This window comes from Micropterus salmoides, unplaced genomic scaffold (assembly GCF_014851395.1).
Source record: "Micropterus salmoides isolate LMB-PRFRI ecotype aquatic unplaced genomic scaffold, ASM1485139v1 Ms_hic_scaffold_12, whole genome shotgun sequence".
Taxonomy (NCBI): Eukaryota; Metazoa; Chordata; class Actinopteri; order Centrarchiformes; family Centrarchidae; genus Micropterus; species Micropterus salmoides.
Window position 1 is genome coordinate 22120007 of NW_024040263.1, and position 24589 is coordinate 22144595.

Here is a 24589-nt window from a genome sequence, read left to right on the forward strand (position 1 = left end):
AGAGTAGCGGATTAGTGGTGACAGAGGGATGAACGAGTAAAAAGACATGGGAACATTAAGAGAGACAGGAAGAGTGGAAATAAAGAGAGGAAGAGCGAGGGAGACGTGTTAATCAGAGATTAGACATGCTCATCGGGTGTCAATCTGAATTGTCCTCAAAGTGCTCTATGAAGCTGGATCAGGGTAGGCTGGCTTCTCAACAAGCAGATTCAGGATTGGGTGTCTGGCTATCTTGCGTTCTTCATTACGATTGGAGAGAGCGTGTGGCTAATCCTTATGTCCAGACTACATTCATCCACAAGCACAATAAAGTGACAACACGCTCTTATGCAAGACCAGATATACACACAGCTGGCTGTGTTACATCATATAAAATACTGTATGAGTTTATGCTTTCGCTTTCCTCCAAAGCAAATGTTCCTCATCACCCAGCAGCTTATAAATCAAAGGTTCAATCAGAAATCACAAGACTCCTTGGCAGAGAAAGTGTCAGTGTTTGTTTGTTTTGCACTTCACTCTGTAGAACTTGACGTGTGTGCATTAGCTAAAGGCCAATTTATACTTCTGCATTGAGTCTTCGCTGTAGCCCATGGCATTTTAATCATGTTTTCTCCATCTGGTCCACCATCTTATGTTCTATCCCGCATTTCAGGGACTTTAACCTGTGAACTGATTCATCAAAATCCAGGTGTATAATGTGGATCTCCTGCAGTCACGTACAGTTTATGTCTGCCACTCATTAAGGGTTTTATTTATCATCTGAAAAGACATGGGCACCACTTCCTGTGGTGGTCCCAAGAAAATGCCCCCATTGGATCTGGTCTTGACTGTAATTCGACTTCATCTCATCATAGAGTTCCTGGTGGACATTTAAAACCAGTGATGGAAATCTTTGACAAAATCAGCACAGTCTGAAAGTGACAACAGGCCATGACATTGTTTCCATGCAATGACTCCTCTAGCAAGGCAACCCAATATTCATGTCTTTATTTCACATTATTATTTCTGCAACAGTAAACACATTCCCAAAAGAGCTACGTCTGTGCTCAAAAACATCTCTGACACTTAACTTCCCCTTCTCTCTGCCCCCCCCCGCCACGTCCCCTCAAGTCACCCCTTGGGACGGGCCATTAGTGTTGTGCGAATGGAGTTGGGGCCTTTGGTTTTATGCCAATGTGGGGGTGTTTTGTTAAAAGTGGAGCAACCCCCCGCGTCAGGACACATACAGTCCCGGAGCACCACTGATTCTGAACTCGAGCCAGACATTCCTCTTTCCCTAGTGGCGAGATTTCTGTGGCAACTGGCCTGTTGCGGATGTCTGACAGTGGTGGGTCAGGGTTTTTTTTGTTTTCAGTTGTTGTTGTTCTGGGCATTTCTGTTTCAAAGACTGTTGTGCCATCACACTGACATTGGAGCCACAGCGCTATGGATGCTTTACTGGAGCCAAACACTTGGCCCTCAGGCATTCTGCGTTCCTGATTACAAAGGTCTTTTTTTGGGGTCTGTGCTAGACGAGTCTCACTAGCTTTGACACTGGTTGTTCCAACAAAATGGCAACTACCAACATGAGGGAAAATCCAATCAGTTGATACTATTAAATCTGCATTTACATTTTAGCCAGTTGGGGTCATAGATACAAGCTATAAACACAACACTGACATGTTATCATCTTTTAAATTTATATGGCAAACTTGTTAGTTGACAGTTGCCTATTGACACACCCAGCAGATATAATAAAATAAAATTGCATTAATTTAGAGTCGTGTTTCTGGCCACTTGATTAACGCAAGTCCAAAATTTTCTTTCCTTTGACTCTGTTTCAGTCTCTTTACCAAATTCTGGGGGAAATAGCTGGCTTTAGCTGCTAAGTGCTCCACTATGTACCAGCTAGACGTTAACTCTGCCTGACTGCTCTTTAGTGCTGTGCAGGTAGCGTACGGTGGACCTTTAGAGCTTCTTGCTGAAAACTGCTTCCTGCTACGGCTGAGAGGTGAGAGTGAACCAAAAACCAAAGCTGTAAATTTGAAGGCCGGAAAAAATATGCTACAAGATGCTAAAAACCTCTACAGAGCTGAGGAGAGCTGTCAGTAACTGAAATTCATCACTATGAGCAATCATTTTCAGGTAAAAGTAGTGATCTTAATACAAAAATTTGAGTTAAAGTAGCTTTAAAAGTCCCAAATTGTTTGCTGCAATTCACAGCAGAATCACATCTGCTTTTAAAATACTGTCCAATCAATTTCAGAAAAAAAATTCACCAACTTAACACCAAACTTGCAGTTTTCGTTGCGGAATTAAACCTATTTAAAAGCACATGAGCACAACAACACATGCATCCACACATACACACAGCCATACTAGCAGGCATCTGCTCTACAATTTGTGTGTGTGTTCCCAAGTGGATTATGACAGCAGGGATTTGATTCCCATCATCTAAACAGATTAATTCTGGGGCCTGAAGTGGATCGTATCATTAATATTTCGGCAAAGTCCCCACATCTGCTGCAATAAAAACAACATCACACATGAAGTGTATTTTTTAGCTGCTGTGGCACTTCAACCCAAAGACAGGTGAACCTTGTAAATGTCATTACATAAATACACCTCTGCAAAACACAAATATCCGTCCTCTACCCTGCAAGATTAAAACCACTGACAGGCAACAAGGCTAAGTAAGGCCCTCCACTTACTGGAGGAAAAAAATGTGATCCAATCAAACAAATGAAGAAGTGTGACTGCTCCAAAATGGCAAAAGCTAATCTTTCAAAATGGAACTGCAGCAGTTTAAAAGTATTAAGTGCAAAGCCTGAGAGAGGAGAGAGATGCACCAAAAAATGAAAATAAAAAGGCCACTTACTTAAAGATCCCCTCCACTCACTTGTGTTTATGTCTCCTGAAATGTCAGACCTTGTATCTGTGCAAAGTTTGTCACCAGAGAGTTTTTTTTCCCCACATTCCTCTACTGAAAGGGGAGATGTCTGTACACTTCCCTAACATATGAGATTCAAACGTATCCCAGTCAAGCTACATCTGTAACAAATTCGAAAGCCAAAATATTAACCACAGCCGAGCATTTGATCATACTTATGTCTGGAGGTGAAGTAACAGAAAGTTGGTGTGAGAAATGAAACGCTGGTTCGTCTGAGGCACAAAAGAGTCTGAAATGGAAATGTTTCAGACATTCTCTTGTAAAGGTGAGAATTTACTGGTTGCTTCCCATGAGCAGTCTGGATGAGCTGTCAGGAATCATGCCTTACTTAAGGACATTACATCGGGGCAGATGCTTCCTGAAAAGAGTACTTTACTATTTGGTGGACGGTGAACAAAAATACATTTTCACATGCACATTTTAGACCATCTGGGTCACGTTTTCCATGGGACAACAGAACTTTTCTTCCAACTTATGTCAAATGACTTCCAGTGAAGCTTCCTTTTGTTGGAATTCCCTTGTTTCTGTTTCAGTTATTGTTGCAGATACATGTGACACTAAACTGCTATACGTCATCCTGTGGGAAAGGAAGACAGGACTTTTTATGAATTTGTTGGAGGAAGGCCGATCCTACACGTCTGCGCTTGTGCACCAATCAGAGAAGTGCGTGTCGCTCCTGATGGTTTCAGCATTACCTCACACACAATCATGTCCTTATGAGAAGGAATGGTTTGATCTGACTCACTGCAGCAGAGTTTAATTAGGTGCATTTAAAGAAAATCTGTTTAGGTTCACGCAGCAAACTAAGCCTCGAAAACAACAGTAACAAGTCGCTTCTCTTAGAGCGACTAAAACGGTCTAAACTAGGCTTTATCAGCTCAATATCAAATGTCACCTTTTGTTTTCTTATACCTGTGAACACTGTGTGTGTTGGAGTCATTTCCTGTAGCATGTTAGGATTAAGTTCTCACCCCTAAAAACTGCATCACCTAGAAGAACATAGTTACCTGCATTTTCAGGTCTCTTAGTGACGGCATCCAAGCTCAAATTGCATGAATCTCAACTGGCCAAATAAATAAAGTCTAAATAAAACTTTTGAAAAGACTCTTACGCACAGAAACATACAAGCAAAGATAGATAAAAGGCGAACACACCCTCATTATCCTTGAAGCTTGTAGACACACAAACAGACCAGGTGAGGCCTGTAATTTCAGCAACAGCCTCCCCAGTTACGTCCGCACAGTGCTGTTCTTTCAAGCTGCCAACATGACAGTGATACAAAGTAGGAAAGTGCCTGTCTGCAAGCTTGCCAATGCTATTGATTCTCCCCATCTCATCTTAGAGCGTGTGTCAGTGAAAATGGTCCCCAACTCTGCCTGCAAAGGCTCCCCACTCTGGATGAACTCGCCGCCCTTTTTCTTTAGGGATGAACTTGTTCACCCCGACAGAAGTGCGGGAAAATCTGAGCACAGGAGAATATTTAGACATTCGTAAAAGTGACAATAGAGTATCAGTGTATGAAGATGTCCCGTGTGGATTTATATGAACCGGGTGTCAATACATGAAACGCAGGCATGGATGCACCAAGCCATCCGTTCCTCTCCCTATAAAGTTAGAATACAGGGAAATGTATTTAATGTGGAATGTTGGGGATGTCATAGTATCGGCACTGATATTGATCCAGCATATTGGATCGGTGCATCCCTAATTTCAGATCAGTTTCAGCAAGAAAACAACTTTGCATTCCTTTAGCATAGTGACTAAAACATTTCTGTCTCTGATTTTGAATGAAAAATGTCAATTTCAGTTGCCAGATGGAGAAAGTAGTGGAAAATGTACACACTAAGCACCCAGGGGATTGTCAGGGGACTTATGGCCTCTACTTTTGAGGTTGCACATGAACTGGAGTGGACTTAGTCACATTTCAGTATTCAATACCCTCTAATACTGAGGGCACTGCTCCACTGCTGGAGGTTTTTGGAAGTTCAGCACCCAAGAGATGTCGTGAAATGCCAAACTGAAACACAGCCGTCGAGAAATGGCTCTGAGGGAAAAGGTGAAAAGACTATCTGGAGTGAGTTCAACCACTAATGTTCAATCAAATGAGACCTTTAGGACTTTATAAGGAAAAGGAAAAACATCATAGAGGAGCCGTGACATTTGTCTCACACGAGGGGGATCTCGGCAGAACAAGAAGAAAGAAATTATCCACTTGTGTTTTCTGGCAAGTGGGGGGGCAGAAGAGAAAATGTGCACTTCCTCTGAAATCCACAGGACTGGTGCAAATGAGGCAGAGTAAAGTTACCACTTGGCATCAGTAAATCATTACTATGGATGATGAACAAAATGTGCGGAACAGAGGAGAGGCTAATATCAGGGGAGAACGCAAGACTAGTAGAAGCAGCATGTCGAAATACAACTCAAATTAAATTTCACCTGATTTAATTTCAAGCTTCTGAGGGCTTTTGACCTTTTGGGTTGCAAATAGAGTCACAGCAACCTAGTTCCCCTGCAGCTATAGAGACACACAGAGAGAGGCTTCACCACAGAATTTAACACTAACAAATTGATATCATGATTTAACTATGATGTCATGAGACTTGGATCTACAGCCCAACTCTGTATCCAAGCTCTTACGTATGAAATGCAGCAGGAAACCACTTCAGTGTGCCTCATAAACCACCTCAAGGCACATTTCAATCCTTGCACGTCATAAAAAACGCTTTTATGGTAACCAACATTACCACCAAAAGCCTTCTGAAAAGTCCTTCACTTCTTCCTCTTTCTTCCTTCCCCATATTAAACACTAAAGCAGACTGACACACAACCGGATGCTCAGAAAAATAATAATGTTTTACTGTTAATCTTAACCTTAAATTAAATGTCTTTTTACAAAAGTGGAAATTTCCATCTTCAAAAGTGTTCTAAATCCAAAACCTTGAGGATTTTGTTACTCTATATTCTGCAGAAGAGATAAAAACTCTTTCATAAAAACTCTTTCAGCGACCAGGTTGAAAATTTGATCAATATTTATGCCTGTATCATTTCGATAAATGCATCATGAGAATGTGCTGAATATGTATTTATTACATGCTTCGTGTGACCTGAGCTTACTTTAATTTACACGTGCATGCATTACAGGCCTTTCATCTTTGCCCCACACAGAAAGGTGAAGGTGAAGAAGGGGTCGAAAGCATTCAAGGTTCAGTTGTAGCATGTGACTTCTAAACGCTGCTGCATGAATGAGGTGGGCGGATGAAGTCAGCTGAGTTGATTCCGTCCTGCCTGGTCTATATTGGTCCGAATTTAAATACAACCTGCCATCTGACTGCTAGAAACATGTAATCTGGAGCCGCCACCAGTCCCATAACACTGGAATGAAAACAAACAGAAAGAGAGAGGAGGGTGAAAGAAAGAGAGGCACATGTGTGGACAGCCAGCTGGTGACAACGTTGTTGTTGTTGTTGTTGTTGTTGTTGTTGTTGTTGTAGTACGTGAGAGAGCAACAGACTCAGAAAGATGGAGAAAGGAATTGAGATGATAGGAGGGACACGAGTATATGTCCAGCTGGAGACACACACACACACACACACGTTATTGTTTTTGCTGTTGAATAAGAGTAAACCAGCGCAGAGAGGCCAACTGTTGACAGAGTTGAAAAAACACTCTGCGGCCCACAGGGAGCCACCTGTTACTGCTGACTGAGAGCTGGTTGGCTCACGTTCAAAACCACATCAAGTGGGAATAATATACATAACACTTCATGACCACAAATGTAACACACAAAGCAGGCGCACACACACACACAGTGTGATGTAGTGGTAAATAGTGGGTAACCTGTGTCCAGCTGGTGAAATTACAGTTATTACTGGTGATAACTCTTTTGCTGTGCCTTACACTGTTGTTGTCAGGCTGTGGTCATTTGCTCACTGATTCGTAAGGCTCAAAAGCCATTAATTCAACATGCCGAATCGCTGCTGATAAGGACACACTGGAGCCAGCTGTGCCAGACACGCCGCAAAAAAATAACAGCCACCGAAGCTCAATGATGGCCCAAAAGTGTCCTGCAGCTGGCTGTCTGTACTCACTTATTTGCTCACCCATAACTGCACTTGTGGTACTCAATCACGTACACAGACACGTACACAGACACATTCACAGACATACGAGTATCAAGTGGAAAACTGCACCATCAGCAGCACCATACTCCTGCCCTCCCAGACATCTGGCCGAAAACGCAGCGTGCCAAGAAAACCACACTGGGCATGTGCAAAATGCAGATCACATTAAAAGCTTACAACAAAAAAGGCCAAACCACGGTGGCCACTACACCCTAATATCAATCACACACACATTTCCAGGCTTGTATCACTCTGCTTGTGATGAACATTCATTCATGACATTGCCTAAGCGTTATCCTTTGCCTAACTTTACCATAAATTCGCTCCTGTGGACTCGAAAACCTCTAAAGAGTGTTTTTGTCACTTCAAAGTAATTGAAGGAAAAATGCATCCAGTCATATACACCTTGTAAACAGTGAGGTGCAGTCAGAGACCAGCCTTAAGTCAATAGTACAGAGTAAATATTCCTGACATTGTGCAAGCTGAAAGACAGGGGGCTTGTTGCAAAACCGCCACACAAGGTGAGGCAACTGTTCAAAGGGCACAATTCAAACAGCGAGATAGGACAACGCTGTGCCCTCTTTACATGAGCCCATGAGCTTGACTTTGGCTATGAGTAAATAAGCAGAGGGAGACTATAATTACCAGAGTTAGGTGTTGAAATCCTGATACGGATGCAAATACATCAAAAAGGAAACAAACTGATCCATGAAACTTGGTAAACACTCAATACATCTAAGAATATGTGATACCACATATGGTGTGATTCTCTGTATAGTTTTGAGTTCAAGTGCTCTCTCAGGTGCTAACTGTTACAGTAACAATCTTTGCACTGCATTCTGACCTTCGCAGAGGCTGCATTCAACAACAAACCTTCAACAAAGACACAACATCCCAAATACTTTGCCTTTACATTATAATGATTAGTATGCCTGGTCCCAACTGGGCTCATACATCTAACTGCACCTCAAGCACTTCTGTCAAGTTCGGCTTAGCAGAGCAACAGTAATTCTCAAGAATCCAGACCTCCAAGGAAACAAGAATCAAACCACAACATTAAGCGTGTTGGCTGAAATATGCCCTCTGCTCACAGAGTTGTTTACTTCAGCAAAACCTGACCTGATATGAGAGCCTCTGGCCTGGAGGGCACTTGGAGAGCTGCAGCAGTAAGCCTGTGCGAGGGCGTGGTAGCTGGTGGTTATATTAGGGTTTTAGCAGGTTGCTGACTGCTGTGATTCTGTGTCACAACATCAACACAAGTACAAGTACAGTGCACTCACTTCCTGTGACTTCTTCAGAAATCACTTGATTGTGGGATAATAACTGCCAGAAAAAGAAATTGGGAAGTGATTGCTCAAACTATTAGTCAGTGAGGTGAAAGGTTCTTTGCTTGGAGTAAGTTCTCCACTGGGTCTTCTGTAATCTTGACAATTCAATTGCCCTCTTCTTTGGAAAATACAGACTAACATACATGTTGTTTTCCCAATCCTTCCAGTTCATTCCTTGAATAAAACAGTTTGCCTTGTTCAAGGTAACTATTCCGGCATACACTGGGGAAAAGGGGGGTTCATCATGGACAGGATAGCAGTCTATCACAGGGCCAACAAATATAGATAGACAAACACATTACTCTTACCAAGGGGAAATTTAGAGTAGCCAGTTTAGGAATTGGGTACACCCAGAGAAAATCCAACGCATACATGATGAGAACACGCAAACTCCTCAAAGAATGGCCTGAGCCAGCCTTTCATGCTGTGAGGCGACCCAGATAAAACTTTTCCTCTTGCCACAAAACTCAACTTGAGGGTGTCAAGCTCTGTAGGAACATGAAGAAACATGCTGTATTTGTGATCAACATCAACTTGAAAATGAGAAAGCACTTTAGCCACTTGTTATATTTACCTAATCTATGTAGTAAACATGCATCTAAAGCAGCCCACAAGACACATTCCCGTTGAAACTGTTTGCTTTTTGTAGCATCAAGGGCAAACCATGGCGTTAGCTGACACATAGTCAATTGTAGGTCTAGTCCTCCTCCAGATGATGTAAGCAACTGCATGCATTAGCCTAATTCTGAAACCTAAAACTGTGCGATATCTACAAGCCTAGACTGAAAAAAGGCCATAAAGAATGGTGCCATCGTATTTCATTCAGATTCTACTTTGTAGGAGTATAAATAAATATATTCTGAAGACATGTTCCCTCTTTTGACTTACGGGGCTCTGTAAGATCTGGGTGACACGCTTCTTCTGCTCCAGAACATTGAAGTCCTGCCGGAGGTCAGGTGACATGTTCCTGGCCCTGATGTACTCCGGGTCGTTGACGTTGACCCGGTCGAAGTAGCGCTCCTTAGTTCCTCCACTGGGCGGGGGAGGGGTCGTCACCACCCCCTGATGGCTGTCCGCACTCATGCCTGCTTCACCTCACTCGCTCGCACTATGGCTGCTGCTCAGACTTTCACCTGAGAAGAAAAGAACAGAGAGGTGGAAACGTTAGAACACTACTCATGTCATTTGAAAGGAAAAGTTTATATTTATAGTATGTCATAGCACAAAAAATGGAGTTTAGACAACAGAATGATTCTGGATTCAAAGCACAAGGTGGTTATGACAAGTTGGTACTCAAATAACGCAGTGATCGCGGTGCAAAACAGATTTACACGTAGAAGGCAAAATGCAAAAGGAAACAGAGTTTCATCGTGTCTTTTACAACTGCACATAGGCATTAGTCAGGTCACACTGACACATCACCCAGCAAAGCGTACGAGGAGGAGGGTAGCAGGTTTGTTTGAACATCCAGGCCTTGACTGGTGAGGTGGTTTACTCCCACTGTGCATTCTCAGGTCAGCTGGCGCGACAATAAGCATTTATGCAGGATGTAGGAATTGTTACAGTAAAAGCAACATGTGTGACCAATGCTCTAAGTTCCTTTTTGTAATGCCAAGGGACATAGACAATAAAGGTAAAAGGAAATACATTTGAAAATATGGTCAAGTTTGTTATTTATGTATGCGAGAGAATCGCTTTGTGCCGCAATCCTAAAGAGAAAACGCTGATCTTTGTGTGCAGTTGTCGATGTACTCAAAAAGCCACCTCTATACTACACAAACCTTTTTAAAAAATTGGATGAATGAAGGCCAAATAAGGACACCAAAATTATTCACTTGTTTGTTCAACATTCCACCATTTCTTTTTACATATCCCGAAACTAAAAGGCAAAACACAACGTCCTTGGTGGAGATAAAAGATGAATTCACAGGAGGCAGAGAGAGAGGAGACAGACAAAACAAAAAACTGCATTTTCCAGGATCCCTTGCAACTTGGCTGCTCTTGTAGTAGCAGTGAAGGATAAGCTGGTGGTGTTTAGGGAGAGGCGGGGCCTATGGGAGCTCTAACAGATGGTGTCCTGGCTTGAAGAGCAGAGGAATGACAGAGAGAGCAAGAAAGAGTCTAAGAAAGGAACCCCGCTGCTTTCGGCCTTCAAAAGCCCAGTGATCATCTGACAGCAGGAGGATCAAAATTTAGCGGTTACTTTGCCAGAAGTGACTCTTTCTCCCATTTTCTGCTCTTAATTGGGCGGAGAGGTGATTTGGTCTGACACATGCTGCTAAGCTACTCACTCAGGTCAAATGCCACTTAAAAAGATGGTTGAGATTAGTGGAGTGACACATAGCTCAGTGTTTAGAAAAGTCGTACTCAGACTCAACAAACAGTTAAAAAGAAATCCAAGTGGACCAAAGTGTACCGTGGCATGTTTTGTTTTTAGTTGGGTTTTCTCTCATAACCACATGGAATAAACCCACTGTGTGTTGGTAATTTACAGTAATGCTAATGTAACACTTTAAACATGCAAGACAGCTAGCAACAACATTCAAAACCTACTTTCCAATGAACTATCAGTGACCTAAAACATGCCTTTCCTATTTAGTATAGTATAGTTGATAGTATTATTTACATTAGATAAATACTATCTAGCTGATAGTATTTATCTAATGTTTTTCTAGAAAATACCTCAACTGATGTCACGAAAAAGCAGTTATCACCAATACTGGTGGCTTAAGGTGTTGATCATTTGCTTTTCCCACCTAAACTTTGTCCATTAGGGAAATTGAACTGGTATCTCTGTCCCAACCGCTCTACGTTAATGATCTCTGCATTTTGTAGATGTGGCATGTCACATACAGTCACAAGTTTAAGGAAACAGTAGGAGGGTGGTGGGGGGGAATCAACATGCACCTCTAATGTTTTGCCTCCCACCATTTGGAAATGCCAAAATATCCATGTTATCTGTTAACCAGAGAACCCATAGGAACACAGGAAGCCTCTCGCTCTCTACCTGACCCCACTACTAAAGCTGTGATTTGTACTATGGAAACGATGCACAAAAGAATCCTCTTTAATTGAAGGCAGCTGGGCAGAGCAGAGTAATGTAACCTGATACTGAATTCATCCTCCTGCTCGCCTTGCTTTCTGAGTAGCTGTGAACAGGACAGGCTAGGAAAGAACCGCAAAATGATGGGTTTGTGATGGGACCTACTATTGTAATATAAAAATGAAGGCATAATGGGTAGTTGAAAGACTGGAGGAATTTTTTGCTATTGTGCAATGTTTGTACCGCATCAAGTCATCACTCTGTCTCAGCTTTGAATTCTTTTATTCTCATACTTATTCTTCTGTTGCACTTATTTGAAGATAGAAACAGTACCTAAAAGTGAATGAAATGCACTGTCAGTCAGTCAACGAGAAGGCTCAGAAACACATCTGAGAAATTGTGACTGACAGTAGAAGCTCTTGCCTGAAATTTGCTGAATGAGTGGAATTTTGAATGGCTGAACGCAACAGCTGTAGCCTCGCCAAAATGAAGTTACACACCCCCCTCCAAGCTCTAAACCCTGCCTCACCCCTTCCTTCACTCACACCAGTATACCATTTTTTCCCTGCTCTGTCACAAGACACACAAATCTAGCAGTCCCCAGCATGAGCTTCCACCCTCCCTCCCTCCCTCTGTCTCTGTCAATAGATCATTGTCCTCATCCAGAACCCCCTCAGTCGGGTCACATCCCGAGAGGTCGACGGTTGGGAGGTTTGGGAGGGTGCGAGTGGCAGTGGTGGTTTGTGCGCGTGCATGAGAGTGTGTGCACAATTAATCTCAGTAAGAATGAAATCTGATCAGCGCATTACTGCATCAATGTTAATAATTCAAATTTTATGCTCCCCGGCAGATGCTCTCGTGTGATTCGCTAAAAACACTTGAATGAATGAAACACATTTAAGTTTCACAACAATGCCATGAATTTAGATCAGATTCAGTGACAGACTGGAAATCTGAGACACAATTGCCCTTTACAGATATGGCATTGGAGGGCAGCGCTGTATTGTAATTGATTTAAGCTCCATTAATCTGTGGCAGATAGATGAGGCAGTCTGTGTTTACTAAAGTGAGCTAGACTGCAACCGCAGCCCGAGGCAAGGTGACCACAACCTCTCACCCCCATGACCTTTGGTGACCCTTCCTCCCTCCCATGCTCAGCAGCTCTGCAGACATAAGCAATCTTCATCAGTCAGCAACTTGTCCATGAAGACTTTCTCATCTATAAACAATGATTTTAAGAGTACTATAAAACCAATTACTGCTATAAACCTAGCTATGCTTAACATGGTTTTGGTTACTAGGAGTTACAAGATGAATGGTGTGACTCACGGTAACCTCCATCTAGCCTGGACTTAACTTTAACAATAGGCTGTTACTGCATGAGAATGAAAGATTTGCAACACTGCAGGTTTCGACTATGTCTCAAATAGAACAAAGCCGCAGAAAATCTTACATTTTACATGAAACTACATTCCACTAACGCTGAAACTAATGCTTTTCATTAAAGGTTGATCTGTCAATTAATCAATGAATTATTGTCTATAAAATGTCAGAAAATAGCAACAAAAAAAAGACTGACAACAATTGCTAAACCCTACAAAAATGCCTTCAAATTAATTGTTTTGTCTGTCTAACGGTCCAATAAAACAAAAAAAATATTCAATTTACTATCGCATAACAAAGAAAAACAGCAGATCCAATCTAATTACAATTAAGAAGCATGAACAAAGCTATGTTTGGAAAAGCAGTCAAAACAGTTGCTGATTTATTGTCTGTTGATCAACCTATTGATTAATCGTTTCAGCCTTACATTCTCCAGCAAAGGTATTATAGAAATAATTCTTTAACTAGTAACAACTGGTAATGGTTTGGTATTTGTGTGATGACATGAACGAGCATCACTGTGTTCTAAATTTGTTTTAAGTAGAAAATGTTTGCATTCTGCAGGTGTCGAATATGCAATTTGAATACAACAGAAAGTAAATGTAATAAGGCTGAATCTAACTAATTTTCATTATTATTAATCTAATTGAAAATGGTGAAAAAGGTCTGATTTAATATCCCAAAGCCCAAGGTGACTGCTTTAACAGACTCATTAGTCATATTGATGCATGACTGCATCCCATTTAATTCATTTCATTTTTATTTGATCAAATTAGTTCCTTCCTTTATCTCTTATTTGAGCTCATCTCTAAGACAGCATGCTCACCCATAATGCCTCAGTAGTCCTCTGACATTTGGGGCTGGAACAGAGACAAAACACAACTCTCCATCTTTATCTGATGACACCCAGCTAATCTGGAAACCTATGTCTAACCCATGTCTGTCCCTCCATCTCTCTGTCTGGCCCTGTCTCTCTGGTTTGCTAAATCTCTCTCCATCTCTGTCCACCATTCTCTCTCAGACTTTATCTGCCTGTTTACTTTTAACTTTAACTTTCTTAAAACTTTGCACAAGATATTGTACAAGCTCAGTAGAAAGATACCAAAGACAATATCAAAGTCACAACTCTGCAGATTACTATTACAGGCAGTAAACACAAACATGCTAGATAAGACACCCAGCAACAACACCACACACACACACACACACACACACACACACACCCCCTAGTATCTTTCGCTTGCCTTGGGGAAGCTTCAAAGTGTGGCTGCTTGTGTCTCTATGAGTTGCCACCCCTAAAAATAGACAAACTGCCTTTTGGGCTGAGTTACAACCCCAACGATAACAATACCAGGAAAGAATCTGTACGTCGGCTAATTATATCCACACACACTGTAAATGGCACAGTGAGCACACACGCCCACCAACAAGTCTGCATGCAAGTGACCTGCAGTGTAAACCCTGTAAAGGCGTATATCACACACACACACACACAGGAGTAGGTGTGTCTAAATATGCCTGCAAGACAGATCCAGCAGTGAAACTGGAGGATGGTGTGTGAGCCAAATGCTCAGCAGCTTACAGATCCTCCAGCGGCTTTACTATAAGACAGGGAAAACTCTTCCTCTGAGCCCACTGACGTGCCAGCAGTTTGTCTGTAACTGACACATGGAATAGGCCGGTTGTAGTTTGGGGGGTTGGTTTCTTGTGCAACCTTATTCCAATACAACATTTGGTTCTTGTGCAGGTTGCAACAAAACGTATTTAAATTTTTATAACAGAATTCCTTTTTCCTTCTACATGATTGATTTATATATTCAAGAAATGTGTGCTAATGGGTGATTCTCATGGCTGAAGTGACCTTAAATGACTCAATTGTGTCTTACTCCACATACAGCCTCCACTCTTGTACACATTAGAGGTATCAGCCACAGCTAATCTTCCTTGGTGCTCACACTCACTGCACTGTTACTGCCAAGCGTGTACATAGTGCAGGAGTGTTTGTCTGCCTGTGTGTTTGTGTGTGCACAAGCAGCCATACTAACATGGAATTCCCCTAAAACTACAGCTCCGTTTTAGGGATGGTAATCTTTGGAGTCATGCTTTGGCAGCTGGTGGTAACACAAAAACATAAGACAGCTGGATTCTTAAAAGAAATGAATGGGATTGCGTGTCTTTAAACACTCATATATATATATATATATATATATACACACACACACACACACACACCAGGGGATCCAAACCTCCAATCAGGTGTAATGACGCAACAAAACAGCACATAAACAAATAAGCCAGGCACAACCAACCTTGTATTTCCTCCTTGGTCAGTTAATGGGAGAGAACAGGCAGTAGTAGTAGGCGACTGAGGCAAAACACATGTCTCTGTTTTTCTCTCCTGCTGCTGCTATCTGCGTTCAAATTCCAACACTGACTCCCTGAGAGAACCCGGGAAAGACGAGAAGCAGAAACAGAGCGAAAGAGCGGGATATGAACGTCAGACAGTGAGTGCCAGGCTGAAATCAGAAAACCAGTCGGTCCAGATTTTCCATATAGATGCTCGTTGGCCGAGCTGCCAGCAGATTCTCCCAGGTTCCTACGGCTTCTGCTCCTCGGCTGGCCCGACGTGTATCAGAGAGAGAAGTATCAACAGCTGTGAATGTGTGTGTGTGTCCTCTGCGAATGAGGGTGTGTGTTAGTGTGGAAAAGAAGCTAAAGGGACCACGTGATGCAGCCTTAATCCCCCGCCCACTGGCTAGAAACACACACACACACGGGTTCAGGCAAACACACACATACACTCTGCTAGACCAATGAGAGCTCAGGCTCACACACACTAATCACCCCTACTCCTCCTCCCTCGCCTCCTCTCTCTCTCTCTGTCTAGTCATCTTTTCTTTCTTGTCTCTCTTTCTTTCTTTGATCCATTCACTTTCTGGTCTCTCTTCCACATTCCACAACTATCTCTGTCTCTCTCTGTCTTTCTACCTCTTTATGTCCCTAATTCACACCTGCTGCTACACCCGCCACCGCTCCGGACAACTGTACTAGAAGTCAGTGTTTATGAGTTTTGCTGGCAGCAGTGTAACTACAGAGACACAACCTGCTCCAGCACAAACTGAATGGCCTTTATAGCCACTTTGGCCCCTCAGAATTAACGTTATCTGGCTCTGTGGTGGACTGAAATACCAAATGCCTTAAACAAGTCAGAGGGCACTGTCAAGACTAAATTAATTTTAAAAAGTGTTACGACTAACCCTGAAAATGACAACTAAACATATCAGATGAGGTGAGGCAGGGTCTGTCTCCAAGGAATATTCTATCTGCCATGTGACACTGAGCAGACTGACACTGCAAGAAATTACGAAACCTTAGAGAACAAAATTAAAACTTTACAGCATTGGTAAGCAAATAACGGCTCGCAGGCCAAATCTGGCGAAAGCTGACATTTTCCTTTTCACTGTTCTAAACATTTACGTGATTTTCCATGAATCTACCATAAACACAAATGTAAATACATGGCTTGTATAAATCCCAGGACATATGACCACATACATTAACATCTAATACAGCTTCAGAACAGTGCATGGTGCTGAAATTAAATCTAATAGCCGTACCAGAGGAATTACACATAAATAATGTAATTTAGCCTATTTGCCCAGAACAGGTTTTGTCAACAACCGTACTTTTATCGAAACACAATTAAAGCGAAGTATCAGCAACGACTCATTATTGTGTATCATAGTCATTCTAAAGTGATTTAAAAGTCAGTGGTGAGTTATTTTTGTTCTACATACATTTCTTCAGATGCATTTTTTGTGGTGTGGTCACAATCTTTAATTCTTGTCTTTCATTGTGACAACTAACCCAGGTTGTGTTACTTGTGGGACAGGCTGTAACAACTCCTTGTATTTGACATAAATAAATAAATTATATGATATAGTGGGAGAAGTTGGAAACATTGCTATTTGCAGTGGACAAATAATGGTACTTTGTGTCAAAAATTGAGCGCTCTAATAAACAAATTCTGCAAGTTATTGGTGCTGAGCCACCCTGTCTCCCGTATTTTAGAAATAGAAGGCATTTCTTAAGGGCCTCACTAAGAACCGTGAGTCCCTCCCTGACTAAAGTTACTTGACTATCTACAGTCTTATAGCTTATACAAACATCGTTGGCAATTATTTTACCAACGTTTTTGAAGTAATTTTACTGGTTTTAGTGTTCACTGAGTTTGCAAATGTCACCTAGTTAACGTTAGCTCGAACTATATTTCCCAATATATTACTAATATTAATTATAATTAGTTGGCCATGAACATTAATAGAGAACACACTGTGTATGTTTATTTGAACTGTAAAGTCTATCTAACTTAACGATAGCTAGTTAAATCTACTTTTACTTTTATTTAAAAGTCAAAAATATGCAGGATATAGGAAATCTCTTTTCTGGCTTACTGTAAGAAACAGTATGCTAACCAACTGTCTCTCTTAGTAAGATAAATTTTTAACTGTCATAAAACATAGCTTCAAATGTATGCATGTAGATCCGTTGGGTGAAATGCCCTAGGCTTATAGCTGACAGCTTTTGGGTAGTAAAGAGATGTACATGTTGACTGTTATCGCCTGATTAGCTTACATGATAAGAAGATTTTGCTTAGGTTCCTGGAAGAGAAACAGTTAACAGCAACTTGGCAACAGAAAGCCAGGCCAAACCTGTCTGATGACCTGCAATGAGATTGAAAACCCGCCAAAATTACACTTTACACTTAAGCCTGTATTGTTTTGTGAATTCAGAATCTGCAGTTCCTCCTGATAAAACCAGCATCCATGGCTGTTCAAATATGATGTTTTCCCTGCTGTAATACAAAATGCTGAAAGTTTTGTGCTTGTTCAAGGGTCACGCCTTCAGGCAAGAAGTGAAAATGAATATGCGAAATATGTATGTAATTAGGATACATGAATAATGAGTTAGTCCAAATGAATGTCCCACGTGCGAGATGATTGTTAGTGTTTGGGTATGCATAGTATATCTTTCAGTTGATCTGAACAGTTACAATGAGAGGGAATCTATGATTGAAGGCAGTTAGCACGTCAAAGTAAGCATTTAACAACCATTTGAACTAAATACCATTTGAAACCCCAGCGTACGTTTGTTTAAACTCTACAGTCTCTGTATCGTTTGCCTTGTGATCCTTCACAGGGCGCTCTAAAAATTCACTGTCTGCTTCACCTACTGACTCCCCTATTGACTTCAGATTTCAGTAAACTATGCTAGTAATGTTATGTTGCAGACAACCATGACACCAAAGCATCTGAGAAGCAGTGCATGGAAGTATTTGGGGCTCTACACCGCAGATGGCAAAGCAGCTGTCTTACTCTACAATGACAACAAATCTGCAGACTGGCCTGCTAGCTTGACACCCAAGTGAGGCAGTGGAGCAGCGCTCTGAATGGGTGAATCAGCAGGTAATATTGTAAATTAAAAGGAGCGCTGCACTTGATCCCAATCAAGCTGATGGTGTGTTTCTGGATAATATTAGAAACTGTGTTCATGTATTATTGTTATGCTGATGTGTTAATACTGTATGTTAATACAGCATACATCAAACTGGGTTTTTTAAAAGTAATTTTGATGACAGCAACAGGCTAAAACACTCAGGTTTACTGAATGTTTTACATGGTGACGTATTACAGCATAGCCAATTATCTTCTTTGACATCAATGACATTTAAGCATATTCATCAATGCAATGGCCTTTTGCTAAGAACACACACACGTACACACACTGTTTTGCATTCCACAGACATGTGCTGGGTGCTGCTGGCTATGTCAAACAGGCTGAATCCTCTAACTGGCATCACATGCGTGTGGAGGAAGTAAGTAGAGCGTTTGCTCAGGGGGCTGCAGCTGGTTTGTACCCAACAAACAAGAGCTATCATCCCGCTGTCGCCACATGACTTTTTCAACTAACTTTGTCCTCTACTCAAAGAACACTTATATACTCTTTGGAATCACTTGTGCTGCTGGTCTATGAAATTACATTATGTGCAATGCTTATAGAAAAGACTATTTGCATGCAGTAGCTTTGGGGAGCTATTTATTTCAGATTGAGAATCATCCCCTGCAGCATTGTCTTAATAAGAATGTTGTTTTAGTGCAATAAATGTGCAGGGATTTGTCTTGGTGGGAAAAATGGAGAATCACATGACTGAAATACAAAACCGATGGAGAAAGTCTGCAGATTTTCAGTCCAAGCAAATGCTGAAAGAGCAGATCTCACTGACCAGTTTCAACAGTTTGCATGAATGTAAGCTGATCAGTAAAGTCTGCAGCATTATTGATTGATTATAATCAATAACTGCCTGGCACATCATTGTGCATATCCTTGTACAGCCTTATCAATACACAATAAACTAACTCTTATAAATCACTCAATGACTGTATTCAACATTTATACTCCGGTAATCATCACATTATCAGTACCAAGTAACAGGCTGCATGGGGAACTCTCCTATTTGAGTTTTATATTATTTATCATGCTTGTAAAGCATATTGGTAACTGTTGTTAATTTTCTTTCAATACAGTTATTGTTGTTGTCACAGTCATACCTGTGTTACCATAAGCTGTAAATGTTCTGCATGAAAGACAAATATTTTTAAATAGTAGGTTTTTGTAATGGACATCAATGGATGACCATTAATTCCTTTTTGGCAGGCACAGTTAAATATTGATAGTGAAATCATTTCTTGTGATTGGTACAATATTAGGTTCTTCTGTACCAAGGCACAAAATATTCTCATCCGCAGTGCAGTGAGTATGCCAAGTAAAGAAGGCAGACTGATCTCACTCCACCATCACCCTCCTCCTAGATGTTGGTGCATCATTCAGCACTTTATGCCCTACTCCCCTACACACACACAGACAAACAGAGCTCCAATGACTGTCCAGCTTACAATTAAAAGGTAACTTAGGTGTTTTTTTTACCTGGTACTGTGCAGCGACACACAGTTGCAACATAAACCTTGGGGGCAACTGCACACAGTCTAATTATGCCCAATGAAGCGTTTGTTTTGGGAGTTTTCTGATGATGTTGTCTGACAACATTTTGGAAAGGATCTCTGCAGAGACAGACCTTTTCTTTAAAGAGCAAGATCCTTTTTAGGTTTGTTTAACAATTTTTTAGTTTGGTGTTTTTGTTTGTATTATTGTTTGACTTTGGTGTCTTACCAGGTTAAAAACACCAAAGTCACAGAATGCCAAACAAATTTACCAATCGAGGCAGCGGTAAACCAGAGAGAGGTAAAATTACTTGGTTGTAAGGATTACGTTGCAGACCTGCAGCACCCTTGCTCAATACTGGACCAATTAAAAAAAAGGTTCACCTTTTGTCATATAGACACAAAAACATGGGAAAAGGGCTCCAGGTCGAAAAATACAGAAGTCAACCTTTAATGGAAATCCATGGTATTGGTTTATAGTGTAAACGAAATCCTCTCGGATTGTAAATATAAAAATTATTATTAAATCATGGATAAATGCTTTGTTTTGCCTTTCTGACAAGCGCAAAGGGAACCCATCAAACCGAGACAGTCCCAACACAGTGTCCATGCAGCTATGTGTCACTGGTTAATAACAGCTGGCTTGTCTCTTAAGAATAGTTAATCATGACCCTGTGAAAACCCAAATGACTGTTGTTGCTTTAGGTTGACTCATGTGACACATTACAGCCAAGGTTAGACTAAACCCAGGCGGTTGAATGGGTGCTTGATCCTCTGCCATCTTCATTGCTTCAACTGTTATCAAGTCTGATGATTAATAAGTTCTTTGCACACGACAGGACTGTGTGCTCTCAAGTTATCCCATATTTCTGTTTAAGTCATCCCCTCCTTGACCCCTGTGATAAGCTGTGGACAAAAACAAAACACAACATGGGGGAAGACCTGGGCGTTTGCTGTGCAGTAACAGGAGAGGAGCGAGGGGGCTCGTTCACTGATGTTAACTGTTCAGGAATGTACAAACACTTGAGCTCATAAATGAGACCTAAAACCCAAGAACAGAAAAAACAACAACTGCCGACTGGTGTTGGAGACCCCACGGTGGGAAATTGACAGATGCGGTAATTCTTAAGAAAATAAAACTCATTCAGTTAATGGTTGTGCGGCAACCACTGTCACAGGATACGTATTTTTTTCACCAAGTGTGTTTTGACTACTTTAACACCATTTGCCCACATGACAGGGAAGTCAAGTTAAGTCCTGGAGGACAGTATAAAGCCACATGACAGCCTCCAAAAATAACTCTTGGCTTGTCAGTTCATATATAACATTATGTTTGCATCATGAGCCGACCTGCAGGAAAGATTCGTGACGAGCAAGCAAACACAGAACATCGAGATGTTTACATCTGCCAAGGAGGATTTCAACTTCACCTGGAAGTTTTCATTATACCAGATATACAGGATGAAAACAACACTTGGTTAAAAAAAACAAAAACACTTTGGTTCTACACGGTTCGCAGGGGGAGACATTTTTCATTCCAGACGGCGAGTTTCATCAAAAGGTGACAAGTCTGCCGCTATTATAACCATGACAACATTAAATAATGGGAAAACAAACAAAATACATTTCCAGTGAACCTTTTACAGCTATGGTCAGTATTGCAACTTCTTCACGACTTGCACATTTTAACTGGGATGATGAGGTTGCATTTTTTCATGCAGTGCCACTTCTGGTCTAAACACGGTTATCTGTTTGTGTGTCAGCACGACAGCTCAAAAAGTTCAATAGAAAGACTATAAAATTTGCTAGTTGTATGTATGCATGTCCAAAGAAAAGTAGAGGTAGTGAAGTAAAACAGGGATTTCAATTTTTAGGCAAAGTTTCTTTTTACCCATTACTATTAAACCAATAAAGACGTGACCATGAAAACATACAAGTCTTGCAAGGTAAAAAACCCTCAACACATTTCTAATTCTAAATTAAACTGATTTGTTGCACTCTGGAGAACTGTTCAGTGCTGACAGGCCTTTGAAATCTCCTGGTACCTCATATATACTGGCATTCAGTAAACCATCTTATCTAGAGCGTTTTACATGGGTTCAACAGCAGAAGACAGTGAACTTTTTTATTAGCAACCATATTCAAGTGCAACAACAGCAGGTGGAACAAAAATCTGTGTTCCGCTATTATGAAAACAGAAAACAACCAGGTTCAGACCCCCTTGGTGTTCTTATCATCGACCTTTATGATTGTCAGGGAAAGGAATTTTTTAAACCAGCAGGGCTGAAAAGAAGTCCAGTAACCGTGTCACCTGGTATACAAAGAAACACCCACACGCTTACACTGTAACCCTAACCTGTAAAGCTGTCACTTCTCTGTTATCCGGCTCTTAACAGCCTGTCTAGTTTTATGCATGTATGGGAATGATCCTAAGTAGCCTCTAATCCATGTTCGAGGGGCAAACAGGCATTTAGAGACCAGCTAATGTTTAACGCACTGAGACGTGCTCCGATTCACTTCCTGGAGCGCTCACTGGGAACAATGCTGTCACTGTCTGAGCAGCTGTGTTACGAAAAACGCACGCACGCACACACACACACACACACACACACACACACACACGGGATGTACTCAAGCTCGACCAGGGAAGACTGACTCAAGGTTCACATGGAGAAAATGGTTGTGAATGTGTGTGTGTGTGTGTATTTCTTAGGTAGTCGTTTTTATAAATTCATTTCCTCCATCGACAGAGATGAAACGAGGCCTGGAACTGACAATGGGAAGTCACCGCCCGGTTGTGACCTCAGTTAAATGCGCTACTTCAGGCCAATAATTTCTATTCACACTGTCTTGCCCTGGTCACGTATTCCCACCTCAATCTCAAGCTTTTCTCATGAAAAAGCGAGTCACTGTATGGATTGAGGTGAGCGTCTGTTTACATTCTCATGAAGGCATAATTTTGTTGTTTTGCTTCCTGTCAGACAGCGGAAGAATTCAGTGAATGCTTTAGTAAAAGTTAGCTTCCAGTAAACAATGTCACATCACATTTCAGTGCCTCAGCAGATCTCTGGCAATATCCTAAGAGATAGAATATCCACATGATTTATGGTGTTAGGAAGCACAGGGTTAGGTTTCCAGCTGGTGCTCATTCAGGTGCACTGTTTGTGCTGTGTATCGCATGTGGAGACACAGACCCATTCCAAACAGGGCCTTATCATACCTGCAGACTGCCATCGCTCCCATAGCAATCACAGCATATCAGATAACATTATACAATATGCCATACAAGCCTTGAGTCAACAGAAAAGGAGAACAAACATTCACAATAATATCATATCCTCTGGTTGTAAATACAGGTTTTCATAGTCTTATGTTCAGTTGGTTTTCTATTGCCTCTCGATCCATTATTATATACATTTTACTTTCCAAGGGGGCTTTCACATCTACCTTGTTTGGTCTGGACTTCCTCCCACAGAACACAACGAAATTTGGTCAGACAAAAAGAGGTAGTCTCGGTCCGGATCAAACTGAACCATGGTCTGGTTCATTTCTGGTGTGAAAGCATTTTTTGGATGGTTCGGACTTTCAGACTATTTACAGGAAGTTTGGCGGTTGACGTGTAAACCGGAAACAAACAAATGCATGGAGAAATGCATTGAAATGAGGACACAATTATAAATCTCCTGGCACAGCTCATCTTTTCAAACAGATGGCCACTATAGAAGCACACTGCCACATACTGTACATTTTGAAGGAGCCAGGGTAACCAAATTTAACACGACAAACAGTAAAAAAAAAAATCCTGTCAAGTTTTAGTCCAAAATGGCTTGGGACACCCTGAAGCACGAGCTAAAACTTTAAATGAGTGTGGGACGGCTTACAAGTTTAAAGCAGGTTACATTTTTGAAGCTAATGAGATCCAAGTCCATCACAAAGTCCACACTTGACACTCAGTTCCATGACTCTTCAATGAAACTGTGACAGAAAAGCCAAAAGTAATGCGACACACATGACGATGCGACAAAAAAGGTGCTTTGTAGCTTCACATCCCACAGGCCTGTCCTGCAAATCAAAACACATGTGGAGGAGCTCGCCCACTTTTAACTTTGGCACTGAACGCCGCCGTCCGTGTAGCCTGAAAGAAGCCAATGACCTTCAAACCTGGAGAACGTGTATGTCTCTGTGTATATGCATGTCCTAAGCCAACACACAACACAATGATCAGTATCAGTCAATACCATTTAGCAGTGAGTAGTCATTTGTTGTGACACCATCTGTTAACTATTCGAAACGGCTAACAGAGTCATTAAGACAGCTGCACAATAAAGCTTTATCAACTCATTGTGGAGTCACTTATTTGGACATTATATTATAAAAACAATATCCCAATGTGAGCATAACTGCACAATAGGATTCCAATTCAAGTCAAATTGTGAATTGTTGCCCAGCCTTATTACAAACATCAGCAACATGGTAAGCATTATCTACAGCAGTAATACTGTTCAATCTTGAATGCACACAAATATTACTAGTTTGACATTTTGGGAAATAAGAGTGTTTACTTTCTTGCTGAGACATTTGAGAAGATCAATACCACTCTCGCATCGGCACACTAAATATGAATCTACAGCCAGGGAAGATTTTGCTTAGATTAGCGATCTCCAGATGTAAGGTCACAAATTATGCCTATCAGTACTTCTACAGCGTGCTAAATCAAGCATAGCTTTAGTTCAGGCAACGAAGTCAAGCTCAGCTCACAATCCCAGCACATCAGCCATCTTAAGGCA

At 41.3% G+C, this 24589-nt stretch overlaps 1 protein-coding gene across 5 annotated transcripts in view; it reads right to left on the bottom strand.

Annotated features, from left to right (window-relative positions):
• add3a (adducin 3 (gamma) a) overlaps positions 1-24589 on the bottom strand; it is a 115799-nt gene that overhangs the window by 23824 nt on the left and 67386 nt on the right. For 3 of the 5 annotated variants that reach the window (XM_038713965.1, XM_038713966.1, XM_038713967.1), the window contains one exon: positions 9267-9511. In XM_038713965.1, coding sequence (XP_038569893.1) covers positions 9267-9461 — 195 coding nt within the window. In that variant the 5' untranslated portion in view covers positions 9462-9511. Of the gene's footprint in view, positions 1-9266; positions 9512-15113; positions 15500-24589 lie in introns of those variants that run through there. The other 2 variants (XM_038713968.1, XM_038713964.1) reach the window with 1 other exon arrangement.